The following is a 12,718-nucleotide window of genomic DNA, read 5'->3' on the forward strand; positions in this document are numbered from 1 at the left end:
GGCACAAGAGACCCAGGAAGGATATCCCCCCACCCCCAGCCTTACTTACATACCCTGCCTCCCCTGCCTGGACTCGGAGAGACCAGAATCCAGACAGCGAGTCTCCTGGCCCTCCCCTGCCACCCTTCTCCAGGCCGCACCTCCTAGCCCCACCTGCTCCCTGGGGCGCTGGGCTGGCTGGGTTGAGCTGGGTCTTGCCCAGGATTACTCCTCTCAGAGTACCTCCTGTCTCTGCCGACGGGTGCTACTGGCCGACACTCGTCCTGGCTTGTGGCAGAGGGCTCAGGCACAAGGTGGACAGCTAGAGCTCTGGCATCCAGGGCTCCTGATCCAGCTCCTTGCCAACTTCCCCACTGCCTCCATCTAGCCCAGGCCTCATCTCTGGTTTGGAAGATGGCTGTAGTCTCCTAACTGGCCGCCTGCTGTCAACTTGTCCCCTGCCTTTCAGTTCCCCAGACAGCAAGCAGTGTGGGAATCAGACCATGACATTTGCCTGCCTAAGACCCTCTGAAGGTTCCCATTCCTCTTACATAAAATCCCTCACCTTGGCCTGGAAGGATGCATAATGTGACCATTCCCCATCCCCCACCCCCCTCCAGCAGCTCCTCTGCTGTTAATCTGTCCCTTGATTTCTTCACTCCAATCACACTGGCCTCTTTGCTGCTCCTCCTGAGATCTTTCTGTCCTCAGAGCTTTTGCATTCACATGGCCTCTGCCTGAAAAGCCCTTACCCTCAATTTGTGCATGGCTCTCCTCCTCATGCAGTCTCAGCATGAGATCTTCCCCAACCAGTAGCTTTATCTAGAGGGGCCCCACTCCCCACAAATCACTCTACATCCAGCACTTTGCTTTATTTTCTTCACAGCACGTAGCATTGTCTGAAATGACCTTGTTTGTGTGTTTTCTTGTTTACTGTTCATCTTCCCCAGCCTGAATGTAAACTCCAAGAGAGCAGGTCTTATATCTCGCATTCACATCTGTATCCCCAGCACCTCTCGTCCCCCACAGAGTGCCAGGCCACAAAGAGTGCAAAAATAAATATTTGTTAAATGATGAGGGACAGAGGCCAGTGGGGGAGGGTGTCTGAGGCCTCCGCAGAATCACTTCAGCTCAGTGATGTCCATTTCTTCTTTTTAATCCTCCTCCCCCTCCCCATCAGCTTCCATTCATTCCCTCCCGCTCCAGGGGTAGGAGTGAAGAGATGAAAGGAGGCAGGCCCAGAGGACGCCTGGCTGACACTGCCCTAGAGTGTGGGGCAACCGCCAGCCCAACGGAACTGTCTGAGCTTGGGTCAGAGACCCGGGAGGCAAACCGGTCCTGGAGGCCACAGAAGTGAGCAGGGGGTCTGAGCGGTCCTGAACTGTCCCGTGATTGCAGTCTTGACGACCTCAGAGCTGGGAGGTTCCTGTAAGATTTTGTGGTCCATCCTCCACTCCCAGGAGCCAAGGCGACGCTGCTCGGCCAACATCGCAAGCCGCAGAGGACCAGGCACAGGGAGGCGAGCCGTCCGCTCACTTGCACACGCTGACCCACTCGGTGATGCGGCATTCCTCGCAGACCACGAAGCAGCACCAGTGGAAGCGGCAGTGGCAGCGCTCGCTGCGCGTTTGGCGTAGGATGTTGTGGCCGCGGCCGCAGCACATGCCGCCGCAGCCGTCCGGGCCCGCGCTGCTCTTGTTGCACAGGCGGCCCACGGTGCCCGCCGAGTCCAGGCGCGGCTCGCGCTCGCAGAAGTCGGGCGACTTCTCGAAGTAGACCAGGTCGGCGGTGCCGGCGCGGCGCCGAGGCCCCGGAATGTCCGGGGCTGGCGAGGGTGGCCCCGCGGGGCCCGGCTCCAGCTGGCCGCCGTTGCGGTTGTGCGGCCGGATGAGCGTGGCGCGGTGGAAGCGGCTACGTAGCAGTGCCCCTACAGCGCGGAACTCCGGCGTCACCTGCCAGCACGTCTTGAGCTGGCAGCTGCCTGACGTGCCGTGGCACTTGCACTTCCGCCGCATATTCTCCATCACCGCCTGCAGAGGGAGGCACGGGGAGGGGTGACGCCCGCGGCCAGCCCCACTGGCCTCCTCCCGTCGCAGACACCGGCCCTCGAGACTCTCAGAGGCTCTGGAAACCAACCCCCATTGAACAGAGGCAAAAGCTGAGGCCCCAAGTGGGTGGGTGGGTGGCACAGCTCCTAAACCAGGTGGCCAGGAGAAGAGTTCTGCCTACCTTTCTGCTGCTCTCGCATCCACCTCCCACCCGGCCAGACCCTGGGGGAATTCCCTCCTTCCTGCTTCCCCTCCTCTCCCCCCACCCCCCGCCTTTCCCAGCAGCTGCAGGGGGGGCCCTTGGGGCTCTAGGCTCTTGCTTCCTGAGGGGGGACGCCAGATCCTCAGGGAAATTCCCTCTCCTTCCAACCCTCAGGACCAGGAGCCGGGGTGTGCTGGCCCCAGTACATCCCAGCCCCAAAGCCTCTGGCCTCACTCCAGGCAGTGAGCGGAGGCTGTGGGGAGGCTGAAAAAGCATCTTAACTCCTCTGGGCCCTGCAGCACTTTTCAAGGAGCCTAAGGAGAGGGGCCAGGGGCTGGGGAGACACCCCCTCCTCCCCCTCCCCCCCGCCCCCTCCCATTCTCCCATTCTACTGGCTGGCACTTACTCTGCCCAGTGCCACCATTCCTCCTGGGAAACATTGAGCACCAACAGGGACCAACGGCCCTACCTGAGTACAGAACCAAAGTACGGAACCCAAAGAGCCAGACCCCCAGGGCAATGAAAGCGGAGAGAGTTTCCCAGGCCTCCAAGGGAGCTAGTTACAGGAATACAACCTACCCAGCCCCTGCCCAGCTCTCAGACTGCTCTCCTGAACCTCCTCCCAAAGAGCGCCTTCACATTATCCTCACCAGAGACCCCAGAGGAAATTGGCCACATCCTCCTCCCCCCGCTGTCCCCCCACTCCAAAAAATGATCTGGGTCCCCCAAACCTGGGCAGTAGGGCCATAAGAGAGGGACCCCATTCCTCCAAGTCTTAAAGGGCTCTGCAGCTTGTATGTGCAGCCTGTGGTGTCAGCACCACGTGGAAAGCAGCCCAGTGCCTCCCCTGGCCAACAGCTCCAGAACATCTGCTTCCCACAGGCAGCAGCCATTAATTAACCAGTTTAACAAGGAGGAGGAGGCACTGCTGGTATGGGCTAGGATAGTATCAAAGCTTGGGAAAAGAGCTGCACGGACCAGACAGGACTGGGTGGGAGCTGGACGTGACCTGAGGGTGGGTATGCCTCAGTTTACATCACCCCTCGGTCATGATGGAAGAGCTGAATCAGCTCCAGTCTTTGTGGAAGAAGAAGGTGAACTGGCCTGGGCTGAGAAGCCAGGAGAAAGGGGAGTGAGATGGAGAAAGTACCAGCTAGAGTGAGGGGAAGCCAGAGACAAGGCCTGAGCAGGCTGGGCAGGGCCAAGAGAAGGGATGGGGTGGAATAGCCAGGGAAAGAGGGTGCTGAGTCACCATGAGGGCCAGAGAGGCAACTTAGTGTAGACTACACTATAGAACAAAGGGGCTCAGGGCTTAACTGCCTGGGGATGAATCCTGCCTCTGCCACTTTCTCACTTGTTGCATCACCTTCCTCAAGCTTCTTAGTCTATCTGTGCCTCACTTTCTGTATCTGAACATGAGGCTAATAATAGAACCCTCATGGATAGGTGTAAGGGTGAAACAGGATGTAGTAAAATGCTCCAGGCAGTGCCTAACACAGAGTAAGCACTCAATAAATTAAATGCAGGATATTATTACTTCCCCTTTCTTTCTTTCCTCCCTCCCTCCCTTCCTTCCTTCCTTCCTCTCCTCCTCCTCTTCTTCTTTCTCTCCCTCTCCCTCTCCTTCTTCTTCTTCTCTCTCTCTCTTAAATAAATGACCTTTGAGGTAGTATGAACATTGGGGGGGGGGGGGGGAGAAAGGAGGATGACAACATAACACAGTACCACAGTGGCCCCTAGGGATCTCCCTTTGCAGGAATCCCTCTTTCTGCACAGAAAGCCTGGGAGAGGAGGGGGGTCCCGGCATAGGAAAGCACCGAATCATGGAACATTTGTGCTGGGGAGCCTTATGGATGATGCAGTCCAACCTTCTCATTTTACAGGGGGAGAGACAGACTTGCAAAGCTGGGCCTAGACTCTGAGGTCCTGACTGCAGCCCAGAGCTCTCCCCACTACTCACAGCAGGAGACGGGAGAAGCAGGCTGCTCCGTGGAAGGGGAGCTATCCCGGGGCAGGGGTTGTTTTATCCCCATATTCCCAGGCCTAGTCCAGCGCCTGGCACACAGTAGTTATCCAAAACACATCTGATGACTGAATTAGGAGGGGGCAATGAGAACGTTGCTGAATTAGGGAGAGTGGTGTGGTCCCCAGAGGAGACATACGCCTGGGGGAGGGGAGGGGCCCTAGGCAGAGGGGTCTGGAGCAGGCCCAGAGGGATGGGGTTCTCACCTGCCTCCCCACTCGGTTGTTGTGGAGCCTCATGCGCGCATGGATGTCTCTGTGAGGCTCCCGGGAGTCCAGAAAGTCTTTAGAGAAGCGCTCTCCGAAACCCACGTCGGGGCTGCAGCCGCCCCACTCCCAGGAGTCCTGCAGGCCTGGGCTGGCAGGAGGCAGGGAAGGGTGCTCGGGAACTCCGTGGCTCAGGCCCTTACCGCGCTGCAGCGCTTCCAGCTGCAGGCGGTGCAACTTCCGACGGAAGGCCTCCTCGTCCCCGCGCCGGGACGCGTCGCAGCCACAGGCCCTCAGCTTGCCCAGGGCGCAGGCGTTGGATACTGCGTGCACCACGCCAGCTGCCGAGATGGCGTAGGCGAAGGCACTCTCTCGGAAACCTGCGCAGAGAGACACAGGAAACAGCCTTTGAGGAGCCTCCACATCCCATCCCTCTGCCCTCCCTGCCCAACCTTCTTACCATACTGAGAGGAAGTAGAGGCCCAGTGTTGGGGGAGAATCTGGTACAAGGGCATAGATTCAAAGAGGGGCAGAAATCACACTGGAAGTTCTGCACACAATGGAATGGGAGAGGTCTCTCCCACAGCCCTCCGTTTTGAACTCCTTTCCCTTGCTTCACCCTTAGCAAGTTCAGAATTGTGACTACATCTCTCCTGCTGGACAGAAAGTATCTAGTAAACATTAATTTTTTTTTTAATCATCAGGGACTTAAGCTACTACCTCTCATGTGATATCTGCAATTTTAAGATAAGCCTGCAGAAAGAAGGCAAATTTTAACCTAAAAAATATTACCAGTGATGGAATTCAGGGCCCCAGGAGATGTTAATGGGCAGAAGGGTAAGTAAGAGGAGAAGGTGTCCTAAAGTTCCCGGCCCCAAGATTTCCTGCCTGCAGCCACCCCCTTAGGCCCATCAAAGAACACTATCTGATGGCCACATGTGAGAGGCAAACAAAAGAGCCAGCAGAATTTCCCCTTTGCCTGTCTGGACATCCCAGAAGGTCTCCTCAGAAAAGGGCATCGCCCAGCCACCAGCCACCGACCAGCTTGTGGTCGGTCGAGGTCAGCTGAAGAGGTTGGTTGAAAGATGCTGGAGGTGAGCCCACCGCCTGCTCAGGGTTAAGCACATAGTGGTGTTGAACACTGAGAAGGAACGGTTAGCTAAGGTAGATGCCTTCCTGAGATGCTTAGGGGTGCAAAGACTCCCTGATGAGCCACTCTCAGGAGTCCAGGACTTGTCTACACTGCTTTCCTCCTTGGTGTTCCCAAGCCTGAGCCATCCTCTGGGCCTGTGGCAGGGGGAGGCCTACTTGCGGAGAAGGGTCGGGCTCTGGGACCTGCAAGCTGCTTCTTCCTTATTCTGCATCTGAGAAAAGACTGGCGAGGGGCAGGTTCTGGTACCGGTCACTGACCAGCCTCTGAACCTGAGAGAGTTCAAGCAGTGGGAGAAACTAAGGGTAATAACAGCTCCCACACTAGGAGAAGAACCCACCTGTGCCATAGACACCTGTGGGGGAAGCCCAGAACCCATCTGGAGGCTGATGGCTTGGTAGAGGCCAGAGATTCAGAAAAACAAAACAAAACAAAATTGGGTCCTTCTACATCAGTTCCAAAGACTGGGAGGACTTGGAGGCCTCACTGATCCCAGAGAGCCAACCAGGAGAGATGCCCGAGGTCGCAGGAGTTATGGAGCTGGACACAGCCCCAGCTCTCCCAGGAGGCCTGGCCACCTTCTGCTGAAGGACATTGGCTCTGGGGAAGACAAGCTGCTGAGTAAGAAACCCGGGTAGCCCATTTCCCAGTCCTATGGCCCTGTCTATGCATGGCACCAGGAAAGAGCAAGATGCTGGTCCAGGGGAATGTGCTGGGCCAACCCAAACACCATTTTCCAGGCTCTGTTACATTCAAGGGCAGGCCTAGAGGAATCTGGAGAAAGCCCACAGCCTACAGAGAACACCCCTACCTACCCCAGGCAGCTAAAGACACCATCCTAATGGCCTCTGGCAGCTGTCACAGCCACTGAAGGAGTGACTGGGCAGGGCTTGTGTGGTCATCCTCTGATCCAAGCATTCAGGCCTCAGAGAAGTCCAGCCCATTGGGTCTGCCCCCCGCTCTTATTCAGGGCCCCAGTTTCGGTCCTGGCCCCGACTGTCTGGGGCAGATGCAGGCACTGTGCCATCTGGCCAGCTGGAGAGGGAGAGGGGAGGGGCCTTGGCCAGCTGGGCTGCCCGGAGCACTGGGGGTGGGGGGCTCCTTAAGACGCACGATTAGCCGCCCTGCCTTTGATCTGGGACAGGGGCTGCCAGCATCTACGTGGAGTCAGCTGCTGCGACAGGAAGAAGCCAACGGCCAGGAAGGGGCCGGGGGAGGAGGTTTGGAGGGCAGGGAAGCGTGTAAGAGAGGATTCCCAAGCCAGTGGGAGCTAGGAGGGGATAGAGAAGCTTGAGCCCTGCCCATTCAAGTCAAAGAGGGAGGAGAGGGGAGAGGTCTGGTCTCCATTCCCTTCGTGCAAATAATCTGTGCACAGATAATCTGTGCGTGCTCATGTGCCTGGGCTGGGGAGAGAGAGAGGGTTGTGTGCACGTGGGAACACTTAGGGGTGACACTGAATGTAGCCACATGTTTGCACAAACGCGGGTAGGTGTTTGTGTGTGTGTGCGCGTGCATATCAGTTCCATTTCTTGGATTACTCCTCCATTGCACCAGTTCATCTCTGGGCACACGGTAGGAAATCATGGTGGCCTTGTAGCTTGGGAGGCAGTATGCAGGGGGTTGAGGGCATTCTCTAAAGACAGCTGGCCTGCATTTGAGTCCTGGCTCTACAGCTCACATACAAGCTGTGTGACTAATGGCAAGTTACCCAACCTCTCTTAGCTTCATTTGGAAATGAAGATAATGATAGGACCTACTGCATGGGGATTGTTTGAGGATACCAAAGTACAGATAAAGTGCTTTAGAACAGTGCCAAGCACACAGCAAGTACTTAATATGTTTTGGCTAATTTATTGGGTGCCACTAGAATAATAGGACCTTAAGTAATCCTGGGATACAATTGCCTGTGCCTCAGTCTCCCCATCTGAGTACCACCACATACCCCAAGCCTGGAGACCTAGGCATAAAACAAAGACTCCCCGAGGATAAATGTAAAAGGGAGGTGGGAGATGAAAGAGCCAGGGCCTTGGAGAGCAGAGGATGGGCTCAAATTGTTGGGTTCCCCTGGGCTGGGAGCCTGGCTTACTGCAGTGCCGCAAGCCCCCTCTTTCCATCCGTTCTCAATGGGCCTGGGCCTTAGAGAGGGCAGTACCCAAACTTCATGATTGCTCCAGTACCCGCTGTGTGAATCTACTCACTCCCCTCCACCAAGCCTCTCCCTGTCCTCTCATCCCCTCTCACTCCAGTGGCCAGGCCCAGCCCAAAGTAGTCCCTTCCTCAAATGTCCCTCTGGTCCCCGTATCCTGAGTAAGAGATGGAGGGGCTCTCCAGTCCTCACAGTGAAGAGCTCCCCTGTAGCTGTTGTTTGCCCAGCATCTCACCCATCGAGGCACCAGCCCTGTGGATCCTCAGAACAGAAAGCTGGGGATACCACTGCCCCTGGCACTTAGGTCATAGCTGCGCCTGGGCTGGGGGTCCTCTCACAGCTTATTTAGGACTGTTTCTAGCCCCGCTAGAGGCCCCTCTCTCTGTGCCCCAACTCCCAGGGTCCAGCACCCTCACATCCCTCTCCTTGGTTGGGTAAAGCCCTATTGTATGTCCTGCTTCCCAAGCACCCACTCTAGGTGCTCAAGAACACTTCCGTCTCCCTCTTACGTCAGAACTCCATCCCTTCAGCCCAGCCCATCTCAGGGAAGGTGTCAGGACAATCAGATGACGGTAACAGCATTCAGATGGAAGACCTGGGGGACCACCTCCTTCTAGCAGTCTCTGAATTTTAAACATGGCAGAGTGCACCTTTAAGAGAACCCCACTGGCAGCTTGGGTCAGAAGGGGGGTGGGCATCCTGATAGTCCACGTGGGGGAAACTGGGGTCACCTGACCCCATGATGGACAATCTGTGGCTTGAAAATAAGGGAGACTGGGGGAAGGATACAGTCCAGGGGCTGGTTACCACCAAGACAGGCCCCATGGGATTCAAATTTAGCTAGTCCTTGAGGTGATGGGCCAAGATGGACCAAAAAAATGATCCCACAAGTGTTGAGTGAGGGAGACACGGCAATGGTGCTCCCTGGAGGTGGGAGGTGGAGGGAGCGGAAATTTCTTTCCAGAAGCCCAGAGTCCCCTCCGAGGAATGAGAGGTAGAAATGAGGTGTTGCAATGTGGGGGGCGGGGGGCAGAAACCACAGAGGTAGGACGGTGTTCCGAGGCCAAAGGAAGGAGGCCAGCCTCCCTGCGGGAGCCCAGGAGCCACTGTCCCATCCCCTCCCGGCGCTGGGCGCCGCCCCGCGCCGGCTAGCCGTGGCAAGTCTCCCGCATCCACACCTCACCTCTCCCCACACCCGTCCCCCCAGCTCACCTCCCGCTTATTAAACTGCAGGTGAACCCGGGAGCATCTGGCACCGCGCCAACCCCGCGGGGTTCCACCGCTCCGAACTCGCCCTGAAGCTTCAAAGCCCCCCCCCGTGTCCTCCACCAGCCCGAACAAGCCTCACCCGGGCGAAGCAATAGGGACTCCTGAGAGTCTAGAGGGGACAGGAGGACCAGAGTGGAAAGAGGGGACACCGAGGCCGGGAAGAGGGATGAAGAGCTAGCCGCGCCTCACCCGAAGTGGCAGGGGTGAGAACCTCAATGCCTGCCCGAGCCCCCAGTGAGCAGAACCTGGAACAAGCTCGGAGCCGGAGCGCTGGAAAGAGAACCGGACTTCGGGGAGCGAGTGGGCTCGGACGCGCGGCGGTGGCGGCGAGCGCTGGCCCGGCCCGGCCGGGTCAGGAGAGATGCCGTGGCCTGTCACTTCGTGTCCGCGAGCGCGAGGGCAGCGGGGGCGACCGGGGCGGGGCGCCGGACCTGAGTTGGGCCGGCCGACCGGCGGGGGTCGCGGGGAGCCTCTCTGGGCAGACGGCTGGAGGGGCTCAGGGACTCAGGGGCTCAGGGGCGGGAGCGCCGGCCTGGGGAGGGGGGCGCCCTTTTTGAGAGGCGCGCGGCTGGGGCCGGGAGCCGTCTGCCGATGCCCGCGGGGATTAGTTCGCGGCTGCATGCCGCCACACGCGTCAGGCTGGGCTCGGCCGGGGAGAAACAGCGCCCTGGGCGCGCGGGGGCGGGAGGAGGGAAAGCGCGCGGGGGCGGGGCGGGCGGCCGGGGGCGGGGCGGGGCTGGGCTGGGGGAGGCTGGCGTGGCCCCTGACTTGGGGGCTCCGGGGATGAAAGGAGGGGTCCTGGTGGAAAGGGAAAGCCCCCTGACTCTGAGTTCTTTCTGAAGTTCGGGTACATTAGAATCTGACTCTCCCAGAAGCCTCTGGGCCCCAAGGCCACAGGGTACAGGGGTACCCCTCCTCCTCTACTGTCACCTGAGAATTGTACAAGTCGCAAGGAACCAGGTCCCCACACTGTCCCACTCAAGCAGCTGAGGGGAGAGAGAGGGATACCCAGGAGACAGGACCCCCATCTTTCCCAAAAGACCTGAGTCAAGTCTAAGATACCAGGGCAGGAGGTGGGTGTGAGTGGAAATGAGTGACAAAACCTTCTGTCACCTCCAGCCCAAGCCACTCAAGGGATTGTAAGGGTAGACCCTGGGTCACCCAGAAGTCCAGGGAGGGGGACAGATACTGGGCTGCAGCTTCTCTGAGCTGTGAGGGGAAGAGGAATTGGCAGGGCCGTCAGGCCTGCTGGGCAGGAGGCAGGCACACACCCAGTGCCTCTGATTTAGAGAGGATTTTCAGGGGTGGCAAGGATGACACAGAGGCTGGTGGTGTAACCCCACTGGGAAGAGCTTCTGCAGAAGTACAGTTTTACCTGCCCAGGCTTCCCTCAACTACACCATTTAGCAAAGCCCCTGACCCCTCTTCACGTTGATTCTGGGTACTTTATCACAGGCTTCCATTCTACACGGTGTTTACTAGGTAGAGGGTAAACTGAGGCAGGCAACAGATACGGATATTTCCTGGGCCTGAGATATGCAGCGTCAGTCTCAGGGCAGATAACCCAGGAGTTCAATTCTCAGGCATGAAACCTGCTGCCCTCATCCCACACAGCCCAGCCTGGAGCCACATCTACCCCATTAGTCTGACCCTCATGGACTTTCCCAGAGCAGAAAGAGGCAGGAGAGCAGCACGGCTGGCAGATGAGCACCTGGGGAGGTTGCCGGCTTGAGGGAGTGGGTTAGGGGACGGCTGGCAGATAGGTTCTGGAGTGGAAGTGCTGAGTGGGGTGGGCAGAAGGTCAAGGGTGAAGGGCAGCTACCTCTGCTGAAGATGGGACTCTCATAGGGGATCTTGTTTCGAGTCTCAAGACTAGAGCAGTTCCAGCGCTGGTCCCGGAACTGGTGCTGGCACTCATGGATGGCGATCTGGATGCCCTGGATGGCCGAGGCGGCCACGTCAGGGTGGCGCGCACACACCTCCATCTGCCGCTTGCTTAGGCCTGGCAATGTCAGGCACACTGTGTTAGCGTTGAGCACGGGCTCCTGGGGGAGGCGGAGGCCCAGAATATCATTGGGTGAAGACCTGCAGGCATGTGGGGTGGGGGTGGGGGTGGGTGAGTGTTTTCGGGGGCTGGGAGGGCCCCACCTAACTATACACACTCTGTCCCAAAGGCCATAATTCCTCTGTTCCCACCCCTGCTTTTGAAGGTTGAGCCCATCAGTATACCCCTAAACATTCTCCTTTCCTCGACCTTCTCAACAACATCCCCTCCAACACAACCCACCTAGCTGCACACCCACACAGATTACGTGCAAATGCACGCACGTCCGGTATGCCTGCGCACACAGTATTTCATAAGTACATCCCCAGGCATAGATGCTCTCATATGCAGTGTTCTCCGGGAGACCACTCCCAAACGGCATGTTTCAGACAGCCACATTCATGCAGGCACACTTCTGCACACAGTGAGGTGGACACACAGACGCAGGAACACTTACCCACATGCACACTTCATCAGACATAGTTATACACATAGACACAGACACTCACAAGTACACACACGTGTTCATCTTAACATACATTGATCCATGAGCCCTCGCATTCACACACATGTGCGCACACAGACTGCTGTTTACAACACAGCTTGCTGGGCTCACTCGATCACAGACAGACGAACAGACACACACACGTACACACACACACACACACACACATACTGAGAACCCTTCTAGCTGCAATCTCTCACTGACCCCACCTGGGCTACCCTCATTTGGCCCCCAACCCCTGTCCCCACTTGGGGGCGATCTGCAAGGTGGAGCAGGGCAGTTTGAGTTTTACTCCTGGGGTGGGGGGTGCATTCCCCCAGCACGGCAGGGACTCCAGGTTGGCACTTGCTTCCCCCTAAACACACACCTCCCCTTCTAGCAGCCATCACTCTCCTGGGCACTGCCCTGTCTCCCTGGACTGCCCTTATTCTGTCACCAGTTCAAACCTCTCCTGTGAGAGTACTCTTTCATTGGTCACCAGCACTTTCCCGCGACACCGTCCCTCCCTCCTTCCAGGGTCCCCTGCCCCAGCAGGAGCTCAGACGCCCCTGTGGCTGAGGGTCCCAGCTCTCCAGGAGGGCGGGGCATAAGGTGAGGGCTCACCTGGGCAAGGCGGCAGCCAGCAGCAGTAGGAAGAAGAGGAGCGCGCAGAGCGCGGGCCGCGGCTGGGGCCGAGGTCGGAGCCGCAGCCAGGGGCAAGGGTGGGTGCTGCCCATCGCGCGCCGGCCGTGATGGGCCAGGAATGGGGGGCTCACAGCCCGGTGGGACCGGCGAGCCAGGGGCGACGGCGCATGATCCGCGGGGGTCGGGGCGGCTGCGACACACAGCTCCAACTCGGGTCACGGCTCCGGGAGCAGACGGTGCCCGCCTCCCCGCTCCATGGGGCAGCGCCCCCGGGCACCGCCCTCGGGGGGGTGGGGGCGGGCGGGCTCACCGGGCACCTCCTGGCACAGGGGTTCAGGGAATTTCCCGAGGGCGTCCTGAAACAACTCCCGGTGCCTCTCGAGGGTAAGGGGGGGCCCGGAGGTGCTGCGGGCGAGGGACGAGAGGCTGGGGTGCCGGGAAGCCCCCCCAGCACAGCGCGGTGAGCCTGCGCTTCCGAGGGCGTGCGAGGCGGGCGGGGGTGGGGGGGCGGCGCTGTCTGTG

General features: G+C 58.6%; 1 protein-coding gene across 1 annotated transcript; it reads right to left on the reverse strand.

The window, feature by feature from the left end:
• Nucleotides 1–835: 835 nt before the first annotated feature.
• WNT10A (Wnt family member 10A) lies at nucleotides 836–12,718 on the reverse strand. The gene is made up of 4 exons (XM_029224519.1): nucleotides 12,176–12,718; nucleotides 10,846–11,108; nucleotides 4,459–4,838; nucleotides 836–2,009 (listed from the first exon to the last, which is right to left on the reverse strand). Exons 1-4 carry the CDS (start codon nucleotides 12,286–12,288, stop codon nucleotides 1,512–1,514), a joined length of 1,254 nt encoding a protein of 417 aa, XP_029080352.1. The 5' UTR covers nucleotides 12,289–12,718; the 3' UTR covers nucleotides 836–1,511.

This window comes from Monodon monoceros, unplaced genomic scaffold (genome assembly GCF_005190385.1).
Source record: "Monodon monoceros isolate NGI ecotype Baffin Bay Population unplaced genomic scaffold, NGI_Narwhal_1 Super_Scaffold_16, whole genome shotgun sequence".
NCBI classification, from domain to species: domain Eukaryota; kingdom Metazoa; phylum Chordata; class Mammalia; order Artiodactyla; family Monodontidae; genus Monodon; species Monodon monoceros.

What these genes read in the sequence shown, in the direction of transcription:
- WNT10A (XM_029224519.1), bottom strand. Translation starts at nt 12,288, where the DNA reads ATGGGCAGCACCCACCCTTGCCCCTGGCTGCGGCTCCGACCTCGGCCC. An exon ending in CTGGCTGCCGCCTTGCCCAG is followed by an intron (nt 11,109 to 12,175) that starts GTGAGCCCTCAC and finishes ACATGCCTGCAG; the next exon opens with GTCTTCACCCAATGATATTC. An exon ending in ACAACCGAGTGGGGAGGCAG is followed by an intron (nt 2,010 to 4,458) that starts GTGAGAACCCCA and finishes CTCCCTCTGCAG; the next exon opens with GCGGTGATGGAGAATATGCG.